Source organism: Typopeltis vanoorti, chromosome 25 (genome assembly GCF_054136105.1).
Source record: "Typopeltis vanoorti isolate ZY-2024b chromosome 25, IOZ_Tvanoo_1.0, whole genome shotgun sequence".
Lineage (NCBI taxonomy): Eukaryota > Metazoa > Arthropoda > Arachnida > Uropygi > Thelyphonidae > Typopeltis > Typopeltis vanoorti.
Window position 1 is genome coordinate 54583493 of NC_143573.1, and position 24025 is coordinate 54607517.

Here is a 24025-nt window from a genome sequence, read left to right on the forward strand (position 1 = left end):
AAGACAGAAATATAAGAGCTGATAAAATTGGGGTCTTGACAGATAATAGATTAATTTGGAGGAAAATTGTTAGTCAGAAGTTAGTAATGGTGTTTTAGTAACTTTTCTATGTAGTACTATACATGGTTATCTTGTACATCCCCTGAGAGTACATATGAGGAATTTGATAATGATGATGATGCTAAGAATGCTGGCATGTATACAGATAAGGAGGTAATAGTTCCACTGTATAAGGCACTAATTAGGTCTTATTTTCCTGTGCACAGATCTTTTCACTTGGATATACAGATGATAAGGAAACTTTGTAGAGAGTGCAAAGGTGAATAACTAGGGCTGTCTCAGGACTGTGGAATATTGAGTGAGGACAGATTAAGGGAATATGGTCTTCAGAACTTGGCAGATAAGAGGGGATGATATGACTGAAATGTGTAAGTTGGTGAGAGGAGCCTACAAATTATTGCATAGGATAATGGGATGCGAGAATAAGAGGTCGTCCTTGGAAACTGTACAAAGGTCATGTGAGTAAGCAGAAATGGAGAATTTCTGCTTGGTGGGTAGTTAATGAGTGGAATGCCACGCTAGAGTTGGTGCTGAGTGCTCCAACATTGAACGTATTCAAGGCAAGGTATGATAGTTATTGTGGTCTGTCAGTGTTCATCCTCCCATGATGAGTGTTCAGACTCCATCACAGCTTGAAAGTAATATTAAATGCTAAAAAAATACAAATACTGTATTCTGAAGTATAAAAATAAGTGCTTATCTCAGAAAATATGATTATTTAAACAGAAAGGAGACATAAAAAATGAGCAAAATTGGTATAAAAAAAAGAACAGGATATAGATGGATTAATGCAATTATGACTCCTACAGACCTTTGAGAGTAAACCTGACCATTTAAAGTCAGTGAAATGAGCAAATCACCACCATATCAAAAACAAAAAACATCAAAAAGCCAATATCAAAAATGCTTGTACCTAGACTCAAAAATAGTTATGAAAAAACCACCACTAGTCTTTCCCCCCCCTCCCAAATAAAACACCAACACACCAGTGTACACAAAACTACATATCCTCCCACCACAGAAATACACCAGTGTACATACCCCTCTCCCTTCAAGAAAAAAAAAAAAAAAAAACATATACACCAAACAACACGGCAATGTACACACACACACACACACACACACACACACACACACACACACACACACACACACACACACACACACACACGCACACCTGCTGGACCCCTATAAAGCCCAAACATGCATCAATGTGCATATATCTGTCCTATCTTTAAAAAAATGCATGTACAAAAACCAACATAAAACACTACATTTATCATAAAAATATAAACTCCAATTCCTAATAACACATATATAAATTGTAGGAAAAAGAAAAATCCATGAAAATAAACATATCACAACAACAACAAAGTAAGAGTAATATTGTAAGAAACATTATTAAGAGAAACTATGAAACAAAAACAACCTCAAGTGGCTTCAGTAAAAAAAAAATAACCCACTTTAAATATTATGTAAATGATCCGATATAATCTCATTCAGTGATGAATCACATGACACCAACATAGGTCATGTGGTTTCATTTATATCCCAGTTATTGGGAAGGAGGAGTACTCATAAAATTTTATCCATTCACTGAAAAATCTTAAAGACTTTTCCCCTTGAAGGTAAATTAATAGGTCTCTTAGAAAGGTGACTAGATGATAAGAAAACACTAAGTAGGATTATCTACTCCATTATAATATAGATTTTTATGAAGCCAAGTTAATTGCCTCTTTTAACTTTTCCTATACATGAATTAATGAAGTTAAAATGACGAAGATAAGTGTTGCATATGATATTAAAATGTATAATTATCAGAAAATGACAAATAAGAAATACGAATTTTTCTTCTCTTTGGTATAGGTTTACATCATCAGTTTGGACATTATTCTGGGCTATGTTTGGTATGTCAGATGTGGATTCAGCAGATATTGTTATTTCAAATGTAGAAGGCAACAGATCTCTTCCATTTATTAATCATCATTATTTCACTGAAGAAGTTGGTCATTCCTTATTTGGTCTATATCATCTTTTAATGGGAATTGCTCTCATCAATACATTAGTGGCTATTCTTACCAATTCTTTTCAGAAAATTGTGGTATGTTAATAAATGAATTTAAAATTTAAGACTTAAAATAATTTAAAAGTTGCAGTGTTAACTTTTATTTTAAAAAAAAGTATATCTGTTAAGAAAAACATATATATTTTGCTACTTGAGATATGTATTAGTTTGACATTTATTATTATTACGAGGGTTGTTTGAAAAGTTTGGTAAAAAAAAAAGTTAAACACATTTTTTTGGAAAAAATCACCTTTATTTCTCAACATAGTCTCCATCGAGGTCTACACATTTGGTCCAGCGAGTTTCTAATTTTTTCATCCCATTTAAAAAGTAGGATTTGTCAAATTGTGCAAAACAGTGATTAACAGCCTTGATGACATCTTTGTTCGAAGAAAATTTTTCCCACTGAGCCAAATTTTTAAGTTTGGGAACAAGAAGTCACATGGGGCCAAGTCTAGAGAATACTGTGGATGTTCAAATTGGTTCCACATCCACTGTATTCTCTGGTGGATGTGGAACCGATTTGAACTCTCAGTTCGTGCAGCTCTGTCGACCTTGTGTGGGATGGTGTCTTCATGAAAGAGCACTTTTTGTACACCAATCTTGGCTGTTTTTTTGTCTTACCCTTTTCCAAATAGTCTATCATGATAATTCCTTGGGAATTCCAAAAAACAGTGGCCATACCTTCCCAGTTGACAAAACGGTCTTTGTTTTTTTGGTGCTCTTTCGCCAGACATTGTTCATTGTTTTGACTGATGCTTGGACTCACGTGTATAGTGGTGAATCCAAGTTTCGTCTCTATGGTCACAAATCGATGCAAAAAATCCTGCAAATAGCGATTAAACACTGCATTGAAATGTCTTTTCCTCATGCGTTTTTGATTGACAGTCAACAATCATGGCACCCATTGTGCACACAACTTTTTCATGTGCAATTTTTTGAGCAGGATATTATACACCTGTTCAGTTGAGATGCCTACAATCTCGGCAATCTCATGCACTTTCACTTGGCTGTCTTTCATAACGATACCATGGATTTTTTTATTATTATTATTATTATTATTCCTGACACCTCCAAGGAGTCCGAAGACTCATCGCGGGAGGACACCTACAACTGTCTCAACCACTACTACGAATCATCTCCATCAACGCCATCTACCGCCAACCTCCACCACTACCACAACTAGTATGTTTTTGTCTGTAAATTGCGTGTGTTCTGAAGGGCCGATTTGTCTGTATGCGGGATGAAAAACCCGAGTTTCCGGGAGAAAAAACCCTGCTACCTCCGTATGAGATCGGCTAACTCACCTTCGATTGAAATCGACCAGATAAAGATTCTTCCCGTCGCGACGAGAATCGAACTTAGGCCTATTCCAATCGAAGGGCGCAATGTACCGTCATTCTTCCAATTGCGCTACGGAGGCACTATGATAAAATGATTTTATCAATCATTTCCTCCGTAGTGACCTCAGTCTGGCGACCAGAGCATGCTTCATCTACGATGGACTTACAACCACATTTAAACAGTCTTTAATCCTGTGCAGAGTACCCATGAACTGCATGTAACTCGGCTTTGATCTGCGTGGCCCTTCAAATAAGTGTTTTATCACTGCACGAAATTCGTTTTTCTCCATTTCTATGAAAAATGCAAACAATGTCATTTTAAATGTTTGCAAAATGAGAAGTGTGCGTTGCATGTGGCTAAAATTTTGCCTGGTATGAATTCACTGGTATGAAACTAAAATTCACTGGTATGAATGAATGAATTGTGTCACCATCTGTTGGAAATTTGCCAAACTTTTCAAACAACCCTCGTATTCCATTATAATCAAGCTTTATAGAATCATCATGAAATATGTATTACTTCCATTTATTATTATTATTCCATTGTAATCAGGCTTTATAGAATCATCATGAGAGATCCTTTATTAATTATCAATATATACACAATATCTCACTTTAAACTCTTTCACAGTGATTCCCTTCAGAAATATTCCCTCACCCATCACTCTCCAGTTTAAAAAGTGGTGTTTCTTGTTGCTCACCAATCCCTTGATTCCAAGAGTCCTTACATTACCTTTGTGATACTTCTCTAAACTCTTTCCAGAGTCTTCTTGTGACCTTAAAAAAACCAGTTTTGTATGAGGATGTTTAAAAATTAAGGTAACACTCTTATGTGAAGGACTTCTGATATAGATGCAGGTATACACATGGGACCCATCATTTTTATGTAGATGTGAAGAAAAAAAATTCTACATTTATTAAATTACTACTGACAAAAAAATCACATAGAAAAGTAAAACAATTTGATAAATCAATAATAAATTTAGTTTAATCCTTTATCCAAGTGTGTGCAAACAAAGTTTGTGCCCGAAAGTATCTTCAGGACAGGGGTAAAGTGGTACAACACAGGGAAACTCCTTGCAAAGGTGGAGCAAGCTACCAACACTCCTATCTCAGTATCTCCCATAATGCAAAACACATCTCCTTGTGGATATGTATAATGTTATGCATTAAGGGAAGGGCCACTACCCAGACTAGTTTCGACCTTTATTGAGGTCTCTTCAGTGGGAGCCTTACTCTAAATCCAGAGTAATTAAATACTCTGGATTTAGAGAAAGATGTTGAAAGTTTATTTTTCACTTGGTCAGACTATAATAAATTTAGTTTAATCCTTTATCCACTGAAGAGACCTTAATAAAGGTCGAAACTAATCTGGGTAGTGGCCCTTCCCTTAATGCATAACATTATACATATCCGCAAGGAGATGTGTTTTGCATTATGGGAGATAGGAGTGTTGGTAGCTTGCTCCACCTTTGCAAGGAGTTGCCCAGTGTTGTACCACTTTACCCCAGTCCTGAAGATACTTTCAGACGCAAACTTTGTTTGCACACACTTGGATAAAGGATTAAACTAAATTTATTATAGTCTGACCAAGTGAAAAATAAATTTTCAACAATTTGATAAATCAATGACTAGTTTCTGAAGGATGACACAATAGTGTTGTATGAAACTGGTTATTGATTTATTAAATTGTTTTACTTCTTTTAGCATTTAATAATTATGAATACTATACAAGTAAACATATAAAACTGGGTTTAATTGGTTGGAGATATATACAGAGATATAGCTTACTTTTGCCGACTTTACTGCTGGCTTCGTCTGGGTACACAAAAAGCAACAAAAACAGCTTAAAACAGAAATGAGGTAAAGTATCGGTTTAAACATAACCAAATGCTAAATATTATTGAAATTCAAATGAAACGTTACATCAGATGCATGGAGCATGTATGTTAGCAGTCACTGTTATACAGGTGCGTTCTGTAATTAGCTACAAAGTTGAACTGTGATGTGTTGAGTGATCTTATGAATGTTTTCCAGATGTCGCCAAGGAATGGTCCTTGGTGACATCTTGGTTTCTGTTAAAGCTGCCTCTTGAAAGGATCATTACTGCAGTTTCTTTGATGCTATGGATATGAAAGTCTTCTTCTAAGTACAATCACAGGTGCATTCTGTAATTGGCTGCAAAGTTGAACTCCAATGTGTTGAGTGATCTTATGAATGTTTTCCAGATGTCACCAAGGAATGGTCCTTGGTGACATCTTGGTTTCTGTTAAAGCTACCTCTTGAAAGGATCACTACTGCAGCTTCTTTGATGCTACGGATATGAAAGTTTTCTTCTAAGTACAGCATAGCACTTTTATCCCATTCAATGTTGTGATTGGTATTAGAAAGATGGAGAGCTAAACCAGAATTGTCTTCTCTGTTGTCGTTGTTGACGTCTTCAATGTGTTCTTTTTTTCTTATCTCTAAACTTCTAGATATTTGTCCTATGTAATTTAAACTGCAAGAGCAGGGGATGTTGTATACTCCAGTATGTTTATAGAATGCAATTTTGTAATTAGGTGACTGTAATGAGTTGAAAACTGTCTTTATTAGTTTGAAGGCCACTCGAATCTCATGAGGTCTTAGCAGGTTTGCAATTTTCTGTGAAACTGTGCCAACAAAAGGAATGGAAATGGAAGACCTGTAGTTAGTTTCTTGGATTTGCTGTAGGGAGGGGTTGGAGAAAAGAATCTTATTTATCGATTTTTTCGGATAACTATTGTTTGTTAAAGTTTTGAAGATGAGATCTAATTCGTCTGTTAAAAATTTGTCATCTCTTATGATACAAACTGCCCTGTTTTTCAGCATATGAATAGCACTCAACTTTTGTGAAATATGATATGATGTAGAAAAATGTAGGTAACGGCCAGTGTGGGTTAGCTTGTGGTAAACCTTTAAATCAATACAGTAAACCCTCGATTTAACGGACAAAATTTCTGGTCCGTATGTCACGTGAAAATTAACACCCTGTTAATTTTAAAATGCGTTTAACCAAGATTTGCTTATAATTAAATTAACAGGTTATTTTTTGTTATTCATTTCCTGTTATTTTTAACAAATTTTGGCAAATAGGCCATCATATGTTGGAAAACACTGTAGTAATTTAGCCAACATAAATGAGTCACCCACCGCTCATAAAACATGTTTGGCATGTGATCACACCAATTGCACCTTTGTTGCATGGTGTGACTTTCTGTGGCAGTTTTATTACACACATTTTCATAATTTTAGGGAGTTAATTATAAAAAAACAGCAGAATTCAAAAGTTCAAAAAAAAACTTGATAGTTTTTCAAAGCAGGATTACCTAAACCAAGCACCTCAACATCGAACATTAACTTCACATTAACTTATCTAAAAGTGTGAAAATGATAAAAATTGTGTGTGAAACAATTTTTTTTGTTATTACAGTGCTAATATTGATAAAATTGCAGTATAATGTTACAGATATTTTTATTTTAAAAAAATTCGCAATTTAACGCACTTTCGCTTTAATGGACACCCCTTAACCCTTAGCCTCACCTGAGGAAGTCTTTTTTTTGCCGGCCTAGCTGGCCTAGTAGTTAGCGCATCTGCTTTCCAGCCAAAAGGTTGTGGGTTTGAATCCCGCCGTGGGATGTCTGTGGAAATACTAGTGGTGGTGGTGGGCGGTAGATGGCGTTGGTGTAGTTTCAGTTCATTGTAGTTGGTGGATTGAGTGGTAGAGACTGAGAGTTGTGGAGAGAGACAAAGAGCCCTCCCTCGATGAGTCTTGGACTCCCTGGAGATGTCACATAATAATAATAATAATAAATCAAGGGTTTACTGTATTGCCATTTGTTTGTTTTGTTATTAATGTGTCTAGAAACGGTTTAATTTCCTTTTATTGAATTATTATTGAAAAATAATAATTCAATAAATTATTGAAAAATTAATTTCCTTTCCTTTTTGAATTCTAAGGTAAACTTAACGTTTTGATGAAACAAGTTTATTGTAGTTAGGAAAGCAAATAGATCTGTTTCACTATGTTTCCATATGATGAAAATGTCATCAATGTATCTCCACCATACTGATGGTTTTGGATCCATATGCAACAAGATGTCTTTTTCAAACCTTTTCATAAATAAATCTGCACAGGAGGAGATAGAGGACTTCAATCCATCACAAGACCTGATAGTATTTATAAATTTTTCCATTCCATTTGAAGTAATTTGAATTGAGGCAGTGTCTATAAAGTTCAGCAATGTCTTGAGGAAATAGATTGTCTATGATGGTTATGACTTCATTTACTGGGACATTAGTGAAAAAAGACACTGCATCTAAGCTAGCAAGAATGTCTGTTTCTGATATTGCAATATTCCTTAGCTTTTCAATGAAATGTTATGTATTTCTGATATATGTGTCTGTATCACGAAGAAGATGGGCTAGATATTTTGAAAGTAAGTAAGTAGGAGACTTGATCCCATCCACTATTGGACAAAGAGGAATCCCAGTTTTATGAACTTTTTGTGAACCATATAATTTGTGGAGTTAACGGATGTAATGACTTCAATTTCTTTTTAAGATCTCCATATTGTTGTTTCTACACAATATGGAGAATTGTTAAGGTCAATTCTCCATATTGTGTAGAAGGTTGTTTGTTTCTATATGGTTCATCCAAGTGGGGGTCTGAGAGCAACGTCGAGATCTTTGATGTATAATCTCTGGTATTTAAAATGAAAGTAGAGTTTCCTTTGTCTACCTTGAGGATAATTATTTTTTCATTTTTCTTAGTGCCAAGTGGGACAGCCTCCACAACTTCTATGCCTCATTCCCTTGGTTGGACTATTGTTTCCGGCTTTCCAACCCAAACATATGCTCTGAACTGCCATTCCCTAACTAAACCCTGGTTCTCTGATAGATTGCTAAGACTGTACAAATAAAAAACAACATGCCATAATAACTGGCTCAAGTCAATAGCTCCATTCTCCTTTAGAGCTTATGCTCAAGCCTGAAATAGATGCGAAAAAAAAAAATAACAATGAATGCTTCCAAAATAGAGTTCGAAAGAGCAAAAAGCAGGAAACTATCATCCTGTCCAAACAGCAGCCTAGCCTTTTGGTCTCTTGCCAAAGCAATTTGGCCTAACTTCCACCCAACACTATTCCCATCCTTATCATATCCAGATGGCTATATTGCATCATTATTGACAGAAAAAGCTATTCTCGTGGCTTCACACTTTGCTTCCAATGCATGCATAACTGACAGTGGTAAATGCCCTCCAACCATTCCAGATGCCCAGTATTCAATTCCCCTATATCCTTTTGCCAGAAAGAGATCAGAAAAATACTGTCCAAATTAGACACAAAAAACTTCTCCTGGCCTTGATGGCATTCCTCTAATTGTCCTGAAAGTTTATGCACCAGAACTGACTCCTTTCCTATGTCGTCTGTATATGTATCTTACTTCCCTGGTATCTATCTGACAGCCTGGAAATTGCTTATATTCAACCCATTCCCAAGAAGGGCGACAAGTCACTACCACCTTATCTTGCTCACCTCAGTCATTTCTAAAGCAATGGAAAAAATCATTGATTCCCAACTCCTACACTACCTTGAAGGCACCCACTGCCATGGATTTTATCGCTGCTGATCAACAGGAAATCTGCTCACATATGTTACCCATCTCTGGACAAATGCCATGCTGAAGTTTGGCAAATCTCAAGTGGTTGCACTTGATATCTCCGAAGCTTTTGACCAGTTCTGGCATGAAGGCTTACTAAGCAAACTACCATCGTTTGGTCTGCCTCAAGACTGAGACATTGGATTGCCAACTTTCTGTCTGGAAGCACACTATGTTTGATGATGTATGATTCCTTATCCTCTCACCATTGAACTAATGCCAGGGTTCCACAAGGTTCTGCCCTCTAACCAACCCTCTTCCTGCTATATATCAATGATGTGCTTCAGTTGACCTCCAACCCTATACACAGTTTTGCAGATGGCAGTACATTTCAATCATTCCTTTCATTTGATAAACATTACTCTACACAACTCACCTCATCCTACAGAACATCAACCATCACCTCCCTTAATTTGGATCTTTGAGCAATCCTCCAATGGGGTTCAGATAAACCCCATTGGAGGATCATCAGTAATGAAATAGCATCAGTAATTCCCCAACTAAGTCCATTGCAACAAAATCAAATATAAACAAGTTCCTCCTTTCCTAACCCATATACAGGACTAATGCACTATAGGTTGATCAACTAACCTCTTGTGTATGGGCTCAACATAATAAATAAATAAATAAATAAATACTTTGCATCCCATTGTTGCTTAATGAGTTTCAGAATCTTACACTATACAACATTAAACTGAAATTTCCACTCACTTGCCCATTCATACAATTCATTCAAATCCACCTGTAAGGCTATAATCTGCTTCATTCCTCATTGTTCTCCTCAGTTTTGCATCTGTAAATAGTTGTATGCTACAGTTAAACTTGTTCCAATATCATTGCCCCAGTACTAGAGACCCCCTGTGGCACACTACTGGATACTTTCTTCCTTCAGTATACACAACTTTCTGTTTCCTATCTGACCACCAGTCACCTATCCAAATCACTAATCTAGCATCCACTGTATATGCATATCCCTTGTCCAATATATTTATCACCTTGTTATAGTACATGAGGAAATTTGTAAAACATTACTTCCATTTAAAAAAAAAAAAACTTGCTGCCAATCACAGTGAATTCTGCTATTATCAATCCACTTCTGTATCCTAGCTCTAACCAACCTCTGTAATACCTTAACCATAGCTCCACATATACAAAACAGCATATAATTTGTGGCCTTGGTCTTATCACCACCTTTATGAAGTGGAACAGTTTTACCTTCCTTCCCCTAATTTGGGACTTGTTAAACAGGTAAGCAAAGTGGCTAATGCTGATTTCCTGGAATATTCCCTTAAAACACATGGAAATATGTCAGTAAGTCCTGTTGGCTTGTTGACATCAACCTTACTTAACTCCGCTTGCTTATTCACCAGTAAGTCTTCTCCAATTTCTTCTGCACTTAAGCTTCTCATGATTTCACGCTGGTGAATTGCTCACTGAATAGAATTAAGCTGATGAATACTTTGACTTATGTCCTCTGCAACAGTTACCAATCAACCATTTTCTTCCATTAACATAATCTTGCCACAATTGTTCTTCTCTCTGTTTGCCACTTATTGAAAAAACTTTCTAGTATTTAGAAAATTTTTTACCTTGGGTATAATATATGCTAAAGATGCTAAGCTATTTTAAACCTGGTTTTACTCCATTTCCCAAGTAAGCAAACAGACAAATAAGTCAAGTTTGCGACTGCACGTTGTGCAAGCGTAGTTGACCTGCAAAGTAGTGCGAGTCTAGGCAACTCGTGGTAAAAGTGGAATAAGCTCTGATCACTATTCTTAATATTTACCCTTAATGCAAAGCCCATCTCCTTGAGGAGATGTATGATGCTATGCATTAAAGGCAAGGGGCCACTACCTAGACCAGTTTCGACCTTTATTGAGGTCTCATCAATGGGAGCCAGGCTTAGAAATACCAAGGTTAAGTAATACAGAGCTTATAAGTATTTTATCAACAGAAGTTACCATAAGGTGCTTTGACCTTATTAAATAAAAATCTCAGGATGAGAGATAGATGTATAAAGTTTTTTTACCTTGGGTATAATATATGTTAAAGATGCCAAGTATTTTAAAACCTTGGTTTACTCCATTTCCCAAGTAAGCAAACAGACAAATAAGTCAAGTTTGCGCCTGCACGTAGTGCAAGTCTAGGTGACCTGCAAAGTAGTGCAAGTCTAGGCAACTCGTGGTAAAGGTGAAATAAGTTCTGATCACTATTCTTAATATTTACCCTTAATGCAAAGCATATATTTATTTAATAAGGTCAAAGCACCTTATGGTAACTTGTGTTGGTAAAATACTTAATAAGCTCTGTATTACTTAACCTTGGTATTTCTAAGCCTGCCTCCCACTGATGAGACCTCAATAAAGGTCGAAACTGGTCTGGGTAGTGGCCACTTGCCTTTAATGCATAGCATCATACATCTCCTCAAGGAGATGGGTTTGCATTAAGGGTAAATATTAAGAATAGTGATCAGAGCTTATTCCACCTTTACCACGAGTTGCCTAGACTTGCACTACGTGCAGGCGCAAACTTGACTTATTTGTCTCTGTTTGCTTACTTGGGAAATGGAGTAAAACCAGGTTTAAAATTCCTAGTATTTTTCGTGGCCCGGTTTGCTAATTTCTGCTCATATTTCACTTTTGCTCTTCTTATAAACTGAGTCGCGATCCTAGCCTGCTCTTTATACTCTTTGTGCAACTGATTATTGATATTATTCATCTTGTACTGCCTTTTTCTTACATATTTCATGCTTAATAACTTCATCCATTCATTTGATACCCACCTTATTTATCCTTTTCACCTTCAGCATATATCAGCCTTGATAAATGCTAGTGTTACAATCTCTTTGTCAGTACCCAAGCAGCATTTATCTTCTTCCTGCTTAACTCCTCATTCCATCTTATAAGTCCAAGCTTTTCATATTTCCTATATCCTTTCTTCACAGAAGTTTTCATATGGCTAGCCACCACTCAGGTATGACATCCCTTTCACAATCACATCCTCTGATGAAATTATCAGTTCTAAGATTCTTAAGTTGTGCATGCCCTCCTTTACATGCTACCTAAGATAGTTGTCCCTCAAGAAATTGATTTTCCTTATTTCTAAATGCTGTCTCTTCATTCTAATGTATATTACAATAATTGAAATCACTAATCCAAGTGCTTATACATTTTTTCATGACATCCTCTATATTCTGCCTATAGCAACATCCAGTTAAATATCTCTTTCTCTAAACCTCTACCTCATACCTACCCATATTGCCTCAAATTCATTGCTGCTATTTCTCCTCTTGCATCTTTATCTTATGTGGACATTACCCCCTGATATCATCAGCAGCACTCCTCCTCCTCCTCCTCTCTTGTCCTTTCTGTCCTTATGAAAAACATTGTTGCCTTCCATTTCTGTTCACATTAGGATCTCATCCTTATCTAATCATGCTTCATTTATTATTATTATTACCCAAGACCCCATGGAGTCAAAGACTCATCTAGGAGAGCCTTTTATCAAACATACACAGCTCATCATACCATGCTTTAAACACACTCAAATTCTCTGCAGACATCACACTCTCAGGCAAGGCATTCCAATCATTCACAACTCTACATGAAAAAAACCTACTTCTCACTCCCCTGCCCACAACCCTCCTCATACAGCTTCCAGGGATGACCTCTGGTTCTCCCCCTGATCTCCCACTATTTTCTGTAGAACCTCTCCAGCATTGATCCTTTAACAACCCCTTAATAACGTGTAGGTCTCTATCATATCTCCCCTCCTCCTCCTGTCCACCAGACTCTGCAAGTTGCATCTTCTCAATCTTTCCTCATACACAACATTCCAGAAGTTAGAAACTACCTTAGTCAGTTGCCTCTGGACCTTCTCCAACATCTCTTCATCCTTCTGAAAACTGGGTCACCAAATCTGGGCAAAGTAGTCCATGTGTGGCCTAATCAAAGCCTTATACAATGGAACAAGAATCTCCCTATTTCTACAAGTCAGTGTCCTCCACATCATTCCCAGAAGCCTTTGTGTTGTTTTCACAATTTTGGCTATGTGTCCCCTAAACCCCAGATCCCCATCCACCATAACCCCCAAGATCTTCCATCTCCTCCACCTCCGACAATATATCCTCACCAAGCATAAATTCTGCATCCCATTTTTGTTTTCCAAATTTTCAAATCATACATTTTGCAACAATGAACTCACATCCCCATTCCCATGCCCAATCACTCAATTTATTCAAGTCTTCTTGTAAGGCCATAACATCTTCTCTACTCTTCATGGTTCGTCCCAACTTTGCATCATCTGCAATCAACTGAATATCTCCATCCAAATCTTCACCAATATCATTAATATACAAGTTAAACAGTGATGCCCTAAAACAAACCCCTGATGCACACCACTAGTAACTTTTTTTTCCTGGATATCGCTCCCCCATACACAACTTGTTGATACCTACCAGATAGCCAGTCTCCAATCCAAACACCAATCTAATATCCAGCCCTCCAGTTTGACTATCAACTTATCATGCGGTAATCTATCAAAAGCCTTTGCAAAATCTAAGTATATTACTGTGTATCCTTCTCCTCTGTCCATGGAATCAGTCACCTTATTGTAATAAGTAAGTAGATTACTAAAACATGACCTCCCTTTAGCAAATCCATGCTGTCCATCAAAGATAAACCATCGTTGTCAACCCAATTCTGGATCCTAGTTCTCACAAGCTTATCCAACAACTTAACTACAACACCTGACACACTCAACACTCTCAAATTTAACTCAACAATTTTTGGGTGAATAAACTAAATAAGTGAATCAGTTACATCTCATTAGTTTCTGATGCTCTTACTATTTGTAAATAAACAAGTACTTCACTTATAGGTTTATAACAAGGTCTTACCCATGCCATCTGTTGGTTTTGATTGTCCACCAAACCTGCTCCTGCCCAGTCTTTCGCTCTATTAAGATATTTAAATATTCATCAATGTCTGAGAATCCAGTGTCAATTGTGAGTGTGCCTCAACTCACTCAACTCCTGTTCTTGTCTATCCTAGGCAAGAACAGGAGACTTAGTTAGGGCACGGTTCAAAGCATCGTATGCACCCTGTTGCTCATCCCCCGAATCTAAATTTTAGCTCTGTTTTTTTTTGTTAATTTAACTATTGTTCCATCAACTTGAAATTTAACTATTGTTCCATCATCATAATTTGAAATAAACTTCCTATAGAATTTTATCATCCTGATGTTTTGGCAAACTTGCCTCACAGTCTTTGGGATTCTGGCCTCAAGAATGGCACTCACGTTTGTCTGGGTGGGGGACTATATACCATCTTCACTGATCCTATTACCCAAATACTCTACTTCTCTCAGGATAAACTGACACTTTGAGCATTGTAATGAAAGTTTTGCTTTGTCTATCCTCGTCAGGACACCTATCAGGATTTCTTTGTGTGTTCTAATATCCTTTGAGTATATTAGCAGATCATCCTGAAAACAGATGACCCCCTTCCCTAGCATGTCAGAAAGAACTCGGTTCATTAGTGATTGGAAGGACATTGCGGAATTTCTTGTGCCTTGAGGAAGTCTACAAAGTTGGTATGTTTACCATCTAGTTGTAAAGGCAAAGTACTTCCTATCCTCCTTCCTTAGGGGGATTTGAAAAAAACCTGACTTTAGGTCAAGTTTTGAAAAATACTTAGCACCTTCTAGGCCTATCAACAGTTCCTCTATTTTTTTCATAGTGGGAAGTCAGTTGGTTTTCTAACCTTGTTCACTTCCCTGAGATTCAACATGAATCTCAAACTCCCACTGAGCTTCTCCACTAATATAAATGGGCCATTCCATTGATAGTTTGACATTTCAATGATCCCTGCCTTCTCATAGTCCTGCAATAGTTTCTGCAGTTGCTTCATGTTTCATCAGAGTCTGATATTGTTTCACATGGACAGAAGTTGTCGTGGTGATTTGGACAGCATGCTAGATTCGGTCAATGCAGGATAAGGATGTGATTTTTTCAGTGAAAACCTTTGGGAAGCGATTGGAAGACCGTACAAAAAAATTCCTCTATCTCTTTCTTTTCATCTTCTGAAGTGGCCAGACTGGTGGCACTGTCTAGCATGGTTTCCCTCCAATTACTATCCTCTTTAACCGACTTCATTACATCAATCTCTAAAGTCATATATCTCCAAAAAATCAAGACTTAGGATCACCTGATTGCTTGTGTCCGAGGTTTCAGGGAGGACAATCAGTTCATGAGAGACACTCACAGGAAAGTAGGGTATATAGAGAGAGTATCACATTCATCTTTGTTATGGTGGAGAGCTTGGTTTTTGCTATTCCTATTATTCTGATCAGACTTGTCAACTTAATAATATCATTAGAGTCCAGTCTCCCTATCTTCGAAAACAGTGGCCAAGAGATAACTGAAATGTGGTCCAATAGAACCTCACAGGGAGTATTCTCGATCAGGCCTTGCTCAATAATCAAAGGATTCTTGCCCTTTCTGGTTACCGCCGCAACACTATGAAGTTTATATGACTTAAGGTCTTCTGCATTTACATGAATTCTCGGCGGCTCAAGATGTGCAATCAAATTTATAAACTGACGTTTCCCTTCCGAGCTATTTCCAAGCCTCTACCCCTTATTTTTCTTTCTCTTTGTTCTGTCTTTCTTATCTCTCACCAATTTGTCATGATTCCCACCGGGGATAGTCTTTCTTACATCTCTCTAATAATTCGGATATTTGATCCAGTCTCTCCAGCAATTTTCTTTGATGGAGCTCTACCTCCAGTTTATGATAATTCCTTCCAATCCTAAAACAGGTTACTCATTTACACCTTTCATCTCAACGGGATCCGAATCCCCTTTATTCTTTGCATAGTTGTTTTCAGGATTTCTAGTTGTTAAATTATCTTTAGAGGCACTGACTCGTTCCCAGAGGCTCGCCTGTCCTAGGGAAGAAGAAGGATAATTTCTCTCAGCCTTTCCTTGGCTAATCGATAGCATTCATCCAGATTCCTGGCCCTTTTTTGTACGCTACCTCTCTCAGCTTACTTCTTAATCCTAATCTAAATTGGTGAAATACCAACTAGTTCGAATGGGGCATTTCATCCTCTGATACTCTTAAGCCACTGGCTAAGTTTAGTAATTTATCATTGTTCTCCTGTATGCACCTGTGCAGTCTCCACAAATTTGGACTCACACTTCTAACTTTGAAATATTTAGATATTAGATTATCCTTAAATGTTGTATATTCCAATGTGTTTCTAAGTATGGGGGAGGAGTCCAAAAAATTCTTGGCCTTGCTTACCAGTTTACTTCTGAGGAGAGTCAATAATTGGAAGCCTAACCATCTCCCGATCTTTTTTAACTCTTCAACAAACCCGAAATACGAGTGTTCATCATCATTATCGTCTCCAGAGAAAGATGGAATAACAAGGTGAGGATTTGCAGTCCTAAAGAACTTCTTGTCATCCATCATGTTAGTACTAGTAAGGTCACAATCGGTATTGTCACTATTCATAATTTACAAACTTAAAAAAAACTTCTCAATTTCTAACTACCTGATCCTCTTGTCAAAACTATCTCAGTCCACTATTATTTGATACTGTGCCATTGTAAAATATTCTTTCTTTATTACGATATATTAAGAATATTTAAAAGGTTATCATTGTGCCAATTGTAATATTCTAATATTCTACGCCTATTATCAACTTTATATTTCTATCAACCGCACCTTTGTTATTCTCTTACAAGTGTACCTTAGGGCTAACTTACTTCTACTTTACTCAACTGTAACTATAATCAGCTTAATATAGACCTTGCTATTAATCTCTTATAGTCTTCTTTATGTCTGCACTGCTAGCAAATAACCTTTTTGTTATCATTCTATCCATGATAAACAGGTTACCAACTCTCAAACTATGCAATTTAGAAAAATTTATTTGTTTAACGACTGCACCATTCTAAATTATATATATATATATAGCCTGAGAATTTAAGTATGGAACATATGCAAGATCAAATTTAGCATACACGATCCTTTATAGCTAGTCGTGGTGATTCTTAATCAAACAAGCTCGCAGGTTCGCTAATTTTTTTGGAGACAGTACATTGGCAATAGATCAGGCAAGATAGTTGCACAAACAAAACATTTTTATTTTAACTTAGTAAAATAGTATAATGCACAAAGAAACAGGAGAAATTATCTCTCTAAGCCCTTTTACATGCACAGTAGGCAAAATATACAACTGAACATTATACACACAACACATAGTTAACCCTGTCACAATGCTTAGTTATCTAATTTATACATGTAGCTGCTGCTTATGTTACACATCGCTAAACTTTGTTCACTACATATAGGTTAACCACGCTACTGGCCAAGACGTATATATTATTATTATTATTATTATTATTGGACACCTCCGGGGAATCCAAAGACTCATCGAGGGAGAGTGTGCCAACAGCATCGAACGATTGGTCCCCTTCCAACTACTAACCGCGCTCAAACTTACTTAATTGAGCCATTAGTTGCAGAGGCTCTACCAATTGACCAACCTTTGCCGGCATATATACGTCCAGGTTACCATGGATGCGAAGTGCATATTAAAATTGTAATACCATTGATATTACATTGAAATATATGATGGATACGAAGCGTATGAGGATGCGTATTTGATCCATAATGGCCGATAAGGTGGTTAACATTCATCTTCACTTTCTTTACCATAACTTTCTAACTAACTAAATACTAACAATTTCCTGTAAGCACACACACAAATCTCAGTTGTAAGCAGCTTTCAAGACATTAACAAAATTGTGCCTGCTTATGTTGACTTTACAAACACAGTTCAATCAACTGGAACAAAACCAGTTAGCTTGGCTATTGCCTGGACGATCCTGGAGGTTCTGCTGTAGAAGTTTTCCGGGAAAGTCTAGGTTGATTTTCTGTCGGGGACTTGGATGGAACTGCCAAAGTCACCATGATATCTAACAGATAACCATACTCTCATAGCACGTCCTTACATCCACGAGAAATTCATCGAAATTTTATGGCCTCTCCTCTCCCCCCCCCCATGCACCCAGGGTCATGTACCTGGAACCAAAATCTGGAGACGGAAAAACTGAGAGCCCCAAGAGAACAGTTTAGTCCCTTTTATATTGCTGCTAATTCTTTGTTCTCCACGATGTAGTTTCCAGGATTACCCGCCAGCACGATGTTGTCACTTCAACTTCCACGTCCTTGGGCACATATCTGTACATTCGTAAGACCTTGCAAACTTTTGTTTTTACTTCATCATCACTATAATCTGGGTTAATCCCTTACTTTTGTTTACATATACTCTAATGTACATTAAATTATGCATTTTAACAGTAGAAGTATAACATTCATTTTATTACATTATAATTTCTAATTTCTATTTGTTTGGAAACCTCTGTAAAATCAATCTTGATTATTTAATTAAAATTTATCATGAGAGATTTTACATCCCCTCTCACCTTCCTGTCCTTTCTGTCCTCACCAAAAATACTGTATCCTTTCATTTCTTTTCCAATTAAAATATCATCTTAATTCAACCATGTTCCTCTTATTCCAATGAATTTGGGCAAATAAACCCAATCAGTGAAACCATTTCATCTCCCTTATTTCTGATACTTCTGGCATTTGTAAACAAACAGTAGTTCATTTTTAGGTCTATAACCAGTCCTATCCAAGCCACTGGTTGGTTGGTTGTGATTTCCCCATCACACCTGCCCTTGCCCAATCACCTTTATCACCACTTACCACATATATCCATCAGTCTCAACTTTCCCACCCACATTGCAATATACTTCATCTCCATGAAGTATATTGCAATGTGGGTGGGATACATTCGCTGCTACTTTCAACATCCACTCTCTCTACTCCATGCCTCCCCCTCTACCTGGGCTCCCCCTGTTTCCCTATTCCTCCTGCTTTCCCATTCTCTCTTCTTCTCCACACTACCATCTTTTCCACTGCCAAGCACTTCTGTCTCTTCAATACCATTCTCCTTATCTTTCACTTCATTTCTTACTTTTGTGCAGCACACACTGTACTTCCATCTAGCAACAGTTTCCCCAGTATACTCACTTCAAAGCCATTTAAATCTAGCCATTACAACTGTATTAGAATTCCATTCTTGTCTCAAACACATACCATAGATACACAAACTGTATTCTCTTCTCTTCATGTAGCTCTGCTAGCATACCATTCATGATTCCAGCTCAACTGATCTCTGTCTCAACTCATCATTGTCATACCTTGGCAACGCACTGACAATCTTTCCCACTATACTGTTTTCTTTTGCTCTTCTCAATAACCTCCTAATATTTGCCCTTACATACTCCTTATGTCAGCTTAGATCATTTGTCCCCACAACTACCAATAGTTCTCTTGCTCGTTACCTCCTCATGTCCAATGCCTCAATTATCTTGTTCATTCTCCCTCCTGGATAGCAGACCTTATGGATTCTCTCATTATCTAATCCTCTATGGAATCTCCATATACTGCTTTTCCGACATCACTCGTCACCTCTTTTACTCTTTTTTTCTTTCATTCTATTCTTTTGAACACTTTCATTAGTTTCCACTAAACATCTCATATCACTCCACATACTCCTCATTTCATTTTTAATTTTCAACAATTGCTTCATCAGATCTTGCATTCTGACAGTTTCACTCTCTATCACTCCCATAGCCTTTGCAACCTCTGGCTCTGCCACCGTACTTCTGTTTCCTCATTCGTACTTTCTTTTGCTCACTTATCTCTAACTTTCTCTTCTACATTCTTGTATTCTTTCACTCCCTCAGTTTCACTAGCTTTTGTTTCATATCTGTTTCTTTCATTTATGCCATCTTTTATCTTTTTAGTCTGTTTTGCATTCATAGCCTCATGGTCTAATCATATATCACACTTCCTCATGGTCTAATAATATATCCATACCTTCCCTCATCTCCTGCCCATTCTCTCCACAAACACATATCTTACACTTCCTCATGCATACATATTACACTTACAACATTGAATCAATTTCGTGAAGTCTGTTTCATTAATGCCACTTGATTTTCTCTGCGCTCATCTAGTTACACCAGTTGACACTCGTGTGGTTGACCTCGTGAGTACTGCTATTGTGTTCTGTTTAATAAATAATAAATGTAACAATTTAAGAAATTATGCAGACACACTTCATTTTCAAAAATAAATAGTACACCACTAAAATTCAAGAAATATTGCCGATTATTACTCAAAATACATTTATCTTTTCTGGAGCTCCTTTCCAATATTACATACCTTTTGGCAATTTTGGCCACTTTTGGATTATCTGTTTTGGATGATCTAGCAAATCATTATATTATCCTCAAAGATACGTGCAATTCCGACAAGATCTACTGGTGCTCCACCAAAAATATGATGTTCAGAATCATTGCTGGTATGACTGGTGATGCTGTATGCATTTGAAGCATTTAGCTTTGGAACAGTTTCTGCCTAAGTGATCATATGAGTCATGATATGAGCACTATTTCTCCACCCCTAGATACTTCACCATAATTTGAATTGCATCAGTGCTGACCAAATTTGGTATGGGGATCATGTCTGTTGTGAAGGTGACCTCATTAGAAAGCCAGTTGGAATTTTTACTTGATATCCATTTTTACATTACTGATTTGACTCTAAAAATATTGTCTGGATAAGAATTGCATTAGGGAAATTTCTAGGTAGCACCTCATATGTTGGAAATCTCTCAGTTTTCACTGTTCTCTCCTGGCTTCCTGCCATTATACAAATTATTGTACTACTTTCCACATCTTTAACTACAACTGAATATGTCCCTCTCTTGAATGGCATGAAGGATTATATCTTATTAGCTTTATCTTTTAAAACCTTTGTCTCATCTCTTCACATCCCAGAATTTAAATTCCTAGAGTTTGTACCATTGAACAAATTGGTATCATATCTTAGAAAAAATTTAAAATCCTGTGTTTAGTTATAAGGGAGGAAAAAGGGGAGAGGGTTACAATGTACTTGTCATTGGTAAAAGACTTTGGATAAGATAAGTGCTATTTTGTGTAATAAAATAGCACTTATCTTATGGCTTGCATTTTAGTATACTATTATTTATTTTTGATAGTTTTGTGTGCCTGCATGATTTGTTACTGACTTTTTTTATCGAGTTTCTGAATCTTGCCTTGAACTGAATCTGATGTGTACTACCATTGTGTTCAGTTCAAGGCAAGATTCAAAAACTGAATAAAAAAAAAGTCAGTAACAAATACATATCATGCAGCGAGAAGAACAAATACTGTTAACGATGCAGACTTTCTGAAAATGGCTCGATGTCATGAGTGCAACACGTATGCATGGCAAAATGTGAAAAATCTTTACTAAAATAAGGAGCTAAAAGGCTTCAGTTTGGCAATGCAAAATTTATAAAAATCAAGTGGATATTAGATCCAGCATTATTTCAAAGCCTTTTGGCTCTTTATTTTAGTAAATACTTTTACGCATGACCGAGAGTTCACTTATGAAAAATACACCTCTCTGACGTTTCAAGTTTCTTAGTACTGAAAGAGAGTTTTTGCTCTCTTAAGCTTTCTGCCTGGTCTCGGATGAAAACCAACCAGTTTGAAACAGCTGTTAGGCCAGTGAAACCTTATCAAAGTGGACCAATAAGTGGTGAATATACGGACGCTTGATAGCGATTGTGCCACCTATAAGGTCCGGCTAGGGAAACTCGTAAATACTGGCTAGTGTATTCTCATAAACTCTCTGGTCAAATTTCATACGAAACTTTTATAGTGTCTGCATTCAGCTTTGAAATAATGCCGGATCTAATATCTACTTGATTTTGCGAAAGATATGTTTGTGGAGAAACTGAGGAGGAGCCGAGAGATGATATGGATTTGTAGAAAGTATGATATTTTGTTAGATTACATGTAATCAGCAAATGTGAAAGAGACTGAAGGAATACAAGTTAGTATAAATGAAAGAAATGTAAAAGTAAAGGGAACAAGAGCTAGTGAGACTGAAGGAGTGAAAGAACACGAGAACACAGAAACGAAAGCAAGTGATATGGAAGCAAAAGGATGTAGGAATGAGGAAATTGAAGAAAGGTTCAGCAGAACAAGAGATAGTAAGAATATAGGAACAGCAGAGAGTGAAATTGCCAGAATGCAAGATTTCACAAAAGAGTTGTCCAAAATGAAACATGAAATGAGGAATATGTGGAATAATATTAGGCATTTTGTGGAAATAAATGAAAGAGTGCAGAAGAATAGTATGAAAGAAAAAAGAGAAAAGGAGGTAACAAATGATTCAAGAATAGCAGTGTTTGGAGATTCCATTGACAGAGGATAAGTGAATGAGAGAGTCCATAAGGTCTGCTATATAGAAGGGAGAATGAGCTAGAGAGTTAGTAGTACTTGTGGGAACAAATTATTTAAGTGGACTTAAGGAGTAATGGAAAAAGGAGAATGTAAGGGAAGATATCAGGAGATTATTGAGGAGACTGAAAGATAACAGTATAATGGGAAAAGTTGTCAATGTGTTGCTAAGATATGACGGTGATAAGTTGAAACAAAGAGTGAGAATCATTAATAGTATGCTGTCAGAGCTGTGTGAGAAGGGAGTGCAGTTTGTGAATGTGTTGTATGTATTTGAAGGAAGAATGGAATTATACTGAAGTGATGGATTGCATTGAATCGCTTTGGAATGAGTGAACTGGCGAGACTGCTCCTAGATGGAAGTGCAGTGTGTGTGATGTAAGCAAGAGACCAGAAGTAAGAGGTGAAGTGAAAGATCATGAGAGTGGAATGTAAGAGACTGAAGTGCTTGACAATGGAAACAGTAGTAGTGTGAGGGATAAAGAGAGAATGAAAGGAACTGGGAAACAATGAAAGCCTAGGATAGATATACATAACATAGAGAAAATGATGTAGGAAAAAACAGTGAATGTATGTATGGGGATGATCAGGATGAGAGTGAAGTAGTTGAGATTGAGTGGATATATACGGGATAAGCAGTGATAAAGATAATTAGACATGGGCAGGTATGGTGGGATAATCACAACCTACAAGTGACTTAGGTAGGACTGGTTATAGACCAAAAAGTGAACTACTATGTTTATTTACAAATCCCAGCAGCATCAGAGGGAGATGAAATTGTTTCACTGATTGAGTTTATTCATCCAAAAATTGTTGGAATAAGAGATACATTTGAATGAAGATGATATCCTGATGGAAATAGAAAGGTACAGAGTTTTTTGTGACGATATTTAAGACAACAAGGGAGGTGGGGAGCTGATGATGATAGCAGGAGAATTATGTCCACATAAGGTAGATTTTAAAGAAGAAAATAGTGGCAATGGTTTTGAAGCAGTGTGGTGTGAGGTTGATGTTACTATAGGTCAGGGAATGTGGAAGAAGGTTGTGAAGAAATATATAAGCCACTTCGGTTAGTGAACAAGGGAAGTGTGATTATTATGGATGATTTTAATTATGGCAGTATAGATTGGAATGAAGAGATAGCATTTGGCAATAAAGAAAGTGAATTTTTTGAGATTTTGCCTTTTGCATATTGCCTTTGAAAGGCAATATGCAAAAGGTTATGACTAGCCATATGAACACATCTGTCAGGAAAGAATATATATGGAAGTACAAGGTGTTGATTATAACAAACTTGGCAGACAGTTTGCAGCTAGAGCATGGAATTATTATTGTTATTATTATTCAGGCCTCCATGGAGTCAAAAGACTCATCGTGGGAAGTCCTTCCTAAGAAACACAAAGTCTATCAAGACTCATCAAGGGGAGGTCCCCCCCACTAAGAAACATAAAGTCTATCTTACCACTCCTTAAACTC

General features: G+C 36.9%; 1 protein-coding gene across 1 annotated transcript in view; it reads left to right on the forward strand.

Annotated features, from left to right (window-relative positions):
• Nucleotides 1–24025, forward strand: part of LOC150092754 (short transient receptor potential channel 5-like) — a 235133-nt gene that overhangs the window by 142083 nt on the left and 69025 nt on the right. Inside the window, exon 7 of the mRNA XM_090414270.1 lies at nucleotides 1927–2161. Within this exon, the coding sequence (XP_090270396.1) occupies nucleotides 1927–2161 (235 nt within the window). The remainder of the gene's footprint in view (nucleotides 1–1926; nucleotides 2162–24025) is intronic.